The 9,577-nt window shown below is 34.0% G+C and overlaps 2 protein-coding genes across 4 annotated transcripts; both read right to left on the bottom strand.

The window, feature by feature from the left end:
- Positions 1-1,029: 1,029 nt before the first annotated feature.
- On the bottom strand, positions 1,030-1,767 carry LOC137805564 (uncharacterized). Its single transcript, XM_068605509.1, has one exon. The coding sequence runs from the start codon at positions 1,765-1,767 to the stop codon at positions 1,030-1,032; it is 738 nt and encodes a 245-aa protein (XP_068461610.1).
- Positions 1,768-4,694: 2,927 nt separating this feature from the next.
- LOC137807179 (growth-regulating factor 1) lies at positions 4,695-8,173 on the bottom strand. 3 transcript variants are annotated; one of them, XM_068607662.2, is made up of 4 exons: positions 6,696-8,171; positions 5,964-6,423; positions 5,112-5,581; positions 4,695-4,999 (listed from the first exon to the last, which is right to left on the bottom strand). In XM_068607662.2, the coding sequence occupies exons 1-4, from the start codon at positions 6,880-6,882 to the stop codon at positions 4,992-4,994; spliced, it is 1,125 nt and encodes a 374-aa protein (XP_068463763.1). In that variant the 5' UTR covers positions 6,883-8,171; the 3' UTR covers positions 4,695-4,991. The 3 variants fall into 3 exon arrangements, with proteins under 3 accessions (XP_068463763.1, XP_090155600.1, XP_068463762.1); XM_090299474.1 differs by lacking the exon at positions 4,695-4,999 and having other exon boundaries at positions 5,098-5,581; positions 6,696-7,369; positions 7,795-8,173; XM_068607661.2 differs by lacking the exon at positions 4,695-4,999 and having other exon boundaries at positions 5,098-5,581; positions 6,696-8,173.
- Positions 8,174-9,577: the final 1,404 nt, after the last annotated feature.

Below are 9,577 nucleotides of genomic sequence, written 5' to 3'. Positions count from 1 at the left end.
AGAAACCAAAGTTTAAGACAAGAAAGACTCTGAATCATGCGTTCAAGTACAACCTCTCACAAAAACTAGTTTTCCTGGAGATTAGACAATAAAAACAACTGCTATAGAGACTTAAAAATCGAAACTTTTATAGAACAAAACCTCAGAACTCAATGGGAAATTACAAAGGAATCAACCAAAAAAGTTTAGCCTTCCATGCGGAGGCAAAACAAAAGAATTATAAAGAAGAAAATAAACTAAGAAAACCCTATGAAACTCTTCTTTTTCTCCTTGATGCTTGTGTCCTTTTATAGGCTTTTCTGCTCCAAGGATCTTGGGAAAATATTGCAGTTTAGATTTTGTAAACAGTTTCCACTTTCCATAATTCTTTTTATTTTGCAGAAGATTTGCTTCCAATTATGTTTCTGGAATCTTGTAGCTTTTATTTTCCCTTTCTTCTCCTCAGAATATTTTTTTCTGTTTTGGTTCAAGAAGCAACTTGGACTTTTTCATATTTGGCTCATTCACAAAGGTAGATGCTTCAGATAATTTACCCTAGAAACACAAAATTACCAAAGATAATAGTTAAGGCCCAAATAAACCCAATTATATGAATATTAATTAAAACAATGAATTTATTTATTATTATAGTCCAATAATCTATGATTAAGGCTATTGTGTGTGAATAAATATATGTTCATCACCTATCATGATCTGAAGCATCCTCAAGAGGAGGCATATATGCAAAATCATCCTCCCCTCCACCTGTTTTATCAAGGTGACCCAAGGGTGACCCTACATTAACCCCACCAGTAGCATCAACTTTCAACTTCTCAATGAGGCCTTCCACGAGTTTCATCTCTGGATCTTTTTTTTTCTATATTCTTTACGTTGTTTAGGAATCATGGTCCTCCCTTGTTCCCGTTCATCGGAAGATGTCTTCTGAGAAGGTTTATGTTGAGGCCCAAGAACACGGCCCTGGTTATGGATCGCCCGACACTAAGCAAGCTCGTGCCCAATCATCTTACAATGAGAGCAAAATGGAGGGAGTCATTCATATTCCTCACCAGCTACAAAAGCAAAGTTTGGACGTTCAACCAAGAGTTGATCGGAAAGAGGGGACAGTAGATCAATATCCACCAGCACTCTAGCAAACATACCCCTATTCTTTCTCATAGTATGCCCATTCAAAGACAAAGGAGTACCAAAGCCTCTAACGATGGAAAATATTGTCCTTGGTTTCCAATACTCCAAAGGCAAATGGTAGATTCTAACCCAGGTATGAGCTTTGGTACTCTTCATGGTAGCTGGGACAAAGTCTTTTGTCCAGGAAAACAATCTCAATAAACCAAGAGATAACTTCAGGAAACCCAACTCGAGGGTCCATCGGATGCCTTCTATAGAAGCGAACTTAAACTCATAGAAACCCTTTCCAAGAGGAATTGCTTTCCATGGTCCAAGAGCTTTCCACACCAGCTGCAACTTTTTAGTTAAATCCAGGTGTGTAAGAGGTTTATCCCCTTTAGATAGAATAACCCGACCATGGAGATGGGTTTTGCAATCCTCAAGACTAGCCAAGTAATCTGCCTCATCAATCCGGACAACAATCATGTCACCCTTAATACAAGGAGTAGGTAGCTGGGACAAAGGAATGTCACATGAATTTCCCAAAGCCTGAGCAAAAGTCTTCCTTTGACCGGATATAGAATATACTTTTTTATCAGGACACACTTCCGGATCCATCAAACAAGCCCATGGAATGAGGAAACCCGCAGAGCCCTCCGTCATTTTAGAAGGCTAACAAGTTGTCACTAAGAACCTCCACAAGACACACGAAATAACGACCGCACCAAACCACCGCGCGAGCTAACCACTCGGCCGCCACGCGAACCACCACCTTTGCAATCACCGGACCTGTAGACGCCGCACACCAGCCCATCAACTGGCGTTGTCGCACAAACGCAAAACCGCACGCTGCCGCACAGGGCTCTAGCACCGCACTGCGTCGTCGTCTACAGCTCTCGCACCCAGCAAACCACCGTGTCGTTTACTGTAGCACCGCCGCACCTCCAGAAACACTATTTCGCTGCCTCCACGCACAGGTAACCCTAGGAGACATTCTGCTGTCGCCCACGAAAAACATATTTAACTCTTTAATTATTTGATAAATTAGAAGTAGGCTAAAAATACATTAAGGAATTATCCATTCAAAAGGAATGAGAATGAGGAAAGATTAAAAAAAGGGTTAATGAGGAAGTAAAAGAATTTCCCATGTAATTTTTTTTTGAAAAGGATGACATTAAACCTACTAGTATAAACCTACTGCTATGTATAATATAACTTTCTTACCAACTAAGTTTGAGGAAGAAGCAGTTAAGATGGAAATGTAGAATTATGAAAATAAGACATGTTTGACTGTAAAAAGATTGGTGATGATTTAGTAAGAGCTGACCACTTCATACTTAAAATCTTCAGTTATACTTTTTGAATTTATATAATATACATTTTGTATAATTATCAAAGTTAAGTGTTAAAAAATATCATTATTTATATAATTATATTATTTTTAAATGAGGGTTGAAAGTAATGTTTTTATAATTTTAAGGGGATTTATAGATTTCAAGATCAAGAAAAAATAATGTTTTAAATTAAAAACATTTTATTTAGTTAATATTTTTTTCTAGTCTTATTTTAAAAATTCTTATGTTTTAATATATGTGACAATATTTTGGTTTAAGTTCTTTCTATTTCCATTTTAAAGTGCCTTAATATTGGAAGAAAATTAATAACAAGAATTAAAACATAATTTTATTTAGAGAAATGATATTTATAAATTATTGTTTATACTCATTTTCTTACTATTTCATCTTTGATGTTTAGTAATAATTTTATATTATAATTTTTAATTGTATTAACTATTTTTCACTGTCATAAAAAATAATTACACCCGTACCAAAAACATTTTATTTAGTTAATATTTTTTTCTAGTCTTATTTTAAAAATTCTTATGTTTTAATATATGTGACAATATTTTGGTTTAAGTTCTTTCTATTTCCATTTTAAAGTGCCTTAATATTGGAAGAAAATTAATAATAAGAATTAAAACATAATTTTATTTAGAGAAATGATATTTATAAATTATTGTTTATACTCATTTTCTTACTATTTCATCTTTGATGTTTAGTAATAATTTTATATTATAATTTTTAATTGTATTAACTATTTTTCACTGTCACAAAAAATAATTACACCCGTACTACAACGAGTGTATTTCAATAAAAAAAGAGTTTGAAAATGAAAATAAAATAAAATATATATAAATATTGACCTACAATTTAACACTTAAGTTAGTGAATTTTTTATGAAAATATTAATTTATTTAATGAAAAAATTGAGTAAGTAGTTATCTAACATATATGACCTTATTATTATTATTATCATCATGTATTTATAAACTTTATAATTCTAAAATAAATATTTAATAATTAAATATAATTAGTTATAAATTCTTGAATATTATATATATCTATATATATATATATATGTGTGTGTATGTGTTATATAGTACTTGGACAATTGTTAATTATAAATAAATATATAATTATTAGTTGTCTATTTAAATAAACTCAGGTATGACACTTTTATGAAAAGATCTTTCACAATTTACTATATCTATATTCTGCTTGGCAGTTATGGATAGAGTGAGCTTGACTTTATTTTTTTCCTTTTTAAATATATCTTACAATCATGAATAATATATAATATATATATATACAATTCCCACTTTAATAAATTAATTTTTTATTTTTTATTTTTTTAATTTAAATTATTATATAATTTATTATAAAGAAATATTTTAATCATTTGTATTTTATTTTTTAATTTAAATAATTATTATATACCGTGTTAAATGCATATTTTTTCTGTATATTATTTCTATTCATGATGTGAAATACACTTTTTTGTATATCTTAACATAAATCTTATTACTAATAATTTCATTATATCTTTTATACATTATTTTTAATCTTTATAGGAAACTAAAATATAAACCTGCTTCTTCTAAACATGCCAATGGACTAATTTTTTTTGTTATTTATTATACACACCCCTTCAAACATTTATATATATATATATATATATATATATATATATATATATATGATCTAATTTATTTATTTTCCCTTTAAACCGTGGATTTTAAAAGTAATTATTATAAAAAAATTAACATTTTTTGACATAACATGTGAATTAAATAATATGAAAAAGCCTATGATAATATTTTGGAGGGAACGAAAATATGCAGAAAATAGAGGAAACATATATGGTAAGCATCTCCAGTGTAGTTTTTTATTTAACTGTCATCTCTCGTCTTACTATTTCATTGGGATGTTGTCCACAGAACTCAGGCACATGCACCCGACCTTAATCATTGAACCCCAGTTCTGCTCCTCAGCCATCAAAACACGAGCCAAATGAATTCAAGAACCACGACAAAATCACTTTTCCCAAACCTTTTCATTTTCTTTCTTCAAACAAACCTTGTTTCTTCATCACAATTAGAGTTAAAACTTTATCTCAATTATATATGTAATGAAAGATTTTGGTTTAGATTGCACAAGGCTACCAACAAGTTTGAAAGAGTTTAGAAGTGACAAACAAGCAAATCCCTGGGACCATAAAGCACCAAAACATTGTACTAAGCCAGAGAATGATGAATAAGCAAAAAAGGATGTGTCTTTGAGAGTTAGCTCAAACCAAGAAAAACAGAAAATGGAGGAGTCAATGAGAGAGAGAAAGAAAAGAAGATGGAAAGCAAATAGCACACAAACACATTGGATCCCTCCATGGAAACACATAAACTTCAACAACATTTGAAAACAGATAAAAAAAGGGGAGCAATTAAAGAGACCTCACAAATCACAACATAATTTGAACCCCACCATGTAAGTACATTATTGGTCTTTGATTCAAGTACAAGGACTGAAGGACCCCACTATTCAAAGCTTCACTCAACCATCTGCAAACACAAAAATGCAACTTATAAACATTTCCGTAGCCACTTATGACCCCATAATGAAAAAGAAAAAGAAAAAGAAAAGCAAGACACAGACTCAGTCATAGTTCATTACCTCGTTGGGTTGTTGAACTGAAAGTTGCAAAATCATGAGACGAAGTGGGAATGGAAATTGAAAGCTGGGTGGTGGATGATTTGTCATCCAAATCTAGCCATGATCCTCTGCTCTTGGGGGGCCATTCATCGAAGAAGCGATGAACAGTTTTCTGAGGTTCTTCTTTCCCAAGTTTCATGAAAGTTTCACACTTGATATCACTGCCAGCTCCTGATATGTAGCAACCCTGATCTTGCTGTGGCTGTTTTGAATTGTTGCCACTGAGGCTCTGAAGTTGCAAGTAGGAGTACTCGTTGTTGTCGTTGGACAAACCAGAGCAACTCCTCTGTTTTGAAGAGGAAGAGCTTATGGTCAGTGGTGTGAGTTGCCACGAATCTTCCATTGAGGAAGCAGAGAAGCTTCTCATTGTTCCAGAAGGTTCCGTGAAGAAGGCATGCTCATCCACTTCCTCTTTCAGTCCATACACATACCTGTTCCTTTTCCAAGAACAAAAGAAGAATCATTCACATATCACTCAATAACTAAGTACTCACATGTTGGTACATATTATAAAGATATAAAATGAATCAAATTTCTTTCTGTATGTTGGTACATTTATCTTAAACAAGGTTTTTTTTATAAGTGTTTGTAAACTAATCAGAAAACGAAGAATCATGTTAGTTTAGCCCAAAAAAATATAAAAACTAAAACTATAAAATTTCTTGGAAAACATGTAACCAAACATGATGATAGATGTTTGATTTATTTTCTGTTTGAAGTAGTTGTTGAGATGTTATGTAAAGAAGAGCTGTGCTATGTATGCATGCAAGTGTGGAGCAGTACAGCTTTTAGTTATCAGAAAAAAGAACCTGCCTGCAGTCAGTGTTGTTATTCTGAGAGCAAGAAGCAGTGTCGAGAAACAAGGGGGCACTGTTGTCTTGAAATGACAAAGCAACACCGGAAGAGGGTCTTGAGGGATGATGATAGAGGAAGGAGTGGGAGGAATGTTGAGGGTTGTGGTGATGGTAAGTGTCATGAGAGGACACGGAGAGAGAATGAGTGGTTGGGGAGAGTGCAGAACTGTTTTTGGTGATTGATAAGATTGTGGGGGTTGAGGCATCTGTGATTGTTGTTACTGTCGTTGGTGTTGTTTTCAAAACTTCCACAGGCTTTCTTGAACGGTTTTTCCCTCTGTGCATGTGCCTCTCGCAGTACTTTGAATCTGGATATGCCTCCTTTGAGCATCTCCATTTCTTCCCATCTGTTCTCCTACATCTCCCTGGCTCAGGGTCTATCTTCCTCCCCAACCCCATTGGCAAATAGTTCCACCCAACTGCATGCACACCAAACAAACTAACTCAAAACTATTCATTCAAAAAACCTCGCACTAACATCTACAAAAAGAAGGTTTTAAGACATCATAGCTGATGTTGCAAGAAATTATAGATAAATACGATTGCAACTGCATGTCTCGAAAACCTTGATGTTGCCACTAAGATGATTCTTTCAAACCTTAAAGTTTGGGGGTTTAAATAGTTTGTGTATGAAAGATTCTAAGTTTAAACTTTGTTAAGACTAATATGCAGAAATGTAAGATGGACTTACAGTGTTGAGACTGGTGAGGCAGGAGCCTTGAGGAGAGAGGAGAGTCCAAGTGGGTTCTTTTGATGGTGAAGAGAAGGTCAGGGGGGATGGAGATACCTGAAGCCATGTATTTGTAGATGAGGGCTTGGTGTTCAAGCTCTTGCCACTGGGAAGGAGTGAAGGGGAACCTGTTCCTTCCATTCATCATCAAGCAGAGGCAATGGGAAAGAACAGGAAAAATGAAAAGAGTAAAAGGGAATCAAAGAGAACAAAGGCTGATGAGTGATAGAAACAAATGAAACAGAAGCTATTCAGACCTCACAGTGTAGTTAAAGTGAGGACAGTTTCAGGTTCAGGCTCAGGTTAGGGAGAAATGTGAGGAGAGGAGATTGTTTCTGGGTTATTGCTTGTTGTTTGTTACATTTGCCCCTTGGTGTAGAGTAGGTATATTTATTTCAGGGACCATTGTGTTACAGTAATAAACTAATGGTTCTGATTACATAGCTGCATGCCAATGCACAAATGCACACACACACTCTCTTTCTCTTTCTCTTTCTCTCTCTCACACACAGCTCCTATTATGACTGCACCTCTCTGTTGCTACTGCTTCTGCGACTAAGCTGCCTCTCTGGCAGCCCTTGTCTCTGACATCTTTACGGAAATCCATAAACTAAAGGAGAGAGAAAGAAAAGGTCCTAAAGACAAAAGAGGAAATAGTTATTATTGGTATTATTGTATATGAAACTATTTAAGCGTTGGTGTCTGAAGCCAATGCCTGTCTGAGAAGATTGTACGGTTGGAGCTTTTACTGCTACTAACTCATTTACTTTTTCTGTTCCTTTACCTCAGACTCAGACCCTCCCACTTACAATTTGACCTTTTTCCATTCGAGAAATGTAGAAAATGAAAGATGCAGAGAGAAAACTAGAGCCCTACTCCTGTAATACTTTTCAATAAAAAAAGAAAACAAAATTGTTACATAGTTCACAGGTGTGTGGATATTGTTTAACTTGGGTTATTTTGTGTTGTCCTTTTGCTAGTTCCGTTGAAACAAGTTGGAGGTTCTGTTAAAGCAAGGGTACTTAGGGAATCCAAGTTCCAAATATTTATTTGTACTTACAGTGGTTAGTGCTCAGATGCTGAGAACTTTATTCGGTGACTTGGTATTAGAACTTGATCCTCCGTTTACCCTGGAAGTTGAAGATCATTCCCATAGAAAATTTACACAGAAAACAAAACACCAAACTTTATATGTTGATCCGTACTCAAAATGAAACGGCCCTCACATGCTTAAATATGCGATATGCCACCTTTTTTTCTGTTTTATGCAAGACAGAAGAAAATGGCAGAAAGGAGGATTGTTTGAGTTTCATCACCAGTATAAATTAATCAATGGAAAATTGTAGAAAACACGTGCTAACTATTTGGCGCTTCTAGTCTAAGCTAAGTACCACTGTGCCCTGATGGTCACTTCTTAAAAATAGCAGAACACTACAATATGAATGTAGATTGCAACGAAAAGCAGGTCAATAGTGTTGGCCTAGCTAGCCAAACATATATGGTCCAGGTCAGAAGGTTTGATGGAGCAAAACCAATCCAACCAAAAAGGGGACACATAACTACGCAACTAAAACTACAGACATAGATTGGCATCACTATTTATGTTGTTTGGTTGCATTAAAACCTTTGGAGCTATTCCTGTGTTGTAAATTTTGCAGTACAATTGCACGATTTTTATCCCCCTTCTAAACACAATTGCCTAAACACATTGTCTCTTCCTTTGTACAACACTTGATTTCAACAACCAAAACAAAAGAAAAATATCAGCATTGTGTGTACCTCTATGTACTTTTCTCTTTCTTGGCAGCCTGTTAACACTCAATTTTACCCCATATACCTTCATTTAACCATCTAAATCTTTTACCTCAATTTCTTTAGGTACTCAAACTTCCTTCAAATTCTAACAAATTTAAGTACTTTACTGGTTAACTGGCATAAATAAACACACCCTCTCAACATTGAGAGCCATATATAATTTATGTTGATGTCAGAAGCATGTTGAAACAAAAGATGATATTGCACATAACAAAATATTGTATTTTGTGTGGGTTAACACTTGCAAAGTGAATGTTGTGAGGTCACTGCTAAACTACACATGTCATGTAATTTTTCATCTTCAAAAAGAGTATTGTTTTGTACCATTAATGCTGTCAAAAGGGTAGAATATCCTTTGATAATTTCATGATATGTTAGAAAAACAGAATTTATTGTCCTCACCAAGAGTTGAAGAAGCTTTATTAATATTAAAATTTGAAATTGATGATGTCAGATAGATGATTCAATCATAACATTTATTAGCAAATATTAATGTAAGTTGCTACCCTTTTGGTTGGAAATAGTTTTCTTTTTGTCAAAATGAACAAGAAAAAAAAGTAAATCCTAACCCCACTCCAACTAACCAACAAATACATGTGTAAATCATTTATCAGAAAAATACTAACCAAAATTTATTAGGTTGTTGGATGTTTGACTCCATCTACCAACTTGCCAAATGTCAAGCGAAGCTTTTCCATTTTTGTTGTTTATATTTGACAGGTGATAACCAAGTGAATTACTAATTTAAGAGGAGGAGTGAACTGTTGGAAGATTTTAATGTTATATATTGCATTATACCCTTTAGTTTTTTTTTCAAACAAAATAACATTACATAGAACATGTTATTGATCAATATAATCTGTATGAGTATTATCTTTGTTTGTGTTAATTTGTACATTTAAGTCAAATAAAGGGGAGGCTTGGATTTGCAAAAGAAATTGTTAAAATATTTGATAAATGAGAAAAAGTGGCAGTGACACCTGTGCTTCTTGCATTATTTGTTTCACTTTATGAAAACAGAGAGGCTG

The sequence above is a fragment of the Phaseolus vulgaris genome, chromosome 3, assembly GCF_051622355.1.
Source record: "Phaseolus vulgaris cultivar YP4 chromosome 3, ASM5162235v1, whole genome shotgun sequence".
NCBI classification, from domain to species: domain Eukaryota; kingdom Viridiplantae; phylum Streptophyta; class Magnoliopsida; order Fabales; family Fabaceae; genus Phaseolus; species Phaseolus vulgaris.
This window is presented reverse-complemented; position numbering and strand designations above follow the sequence as displayed.

Excerpts from the sequence above, each read along its gene's own strand:
- LOC137805564 (XM_068605509.1), bottom strand. The coding sequence starts at position 1,767 with ATGACGGAGGGCTCTGCGGGTTTCCTCATTCCATGGGCTTGTTTGATG.
- LOC137807179 (XM_068607661.2), bottom strand. The coding sequence starts at position 6,882 with ATGATGAATGGAAGGAACAGGTTCCCCTTCACTCCTTCCCAGTGGCAA. Across the intron at positions 6,424-6,695 it reads GCCTCACCAGTCTCAACACT|TTGGGTGGAACTATTTGCCA; the intron begins GTAAGTCCATCT and ends GTGTGCATGCAG. Across the intron at positions 5,582-5,963 it reads AATAACAACACTGACTGCAG|GTATGTGTATGGACTGAAAG; the intron begins GCAGGTTCTTTT and ends GAAAAGGAACAG.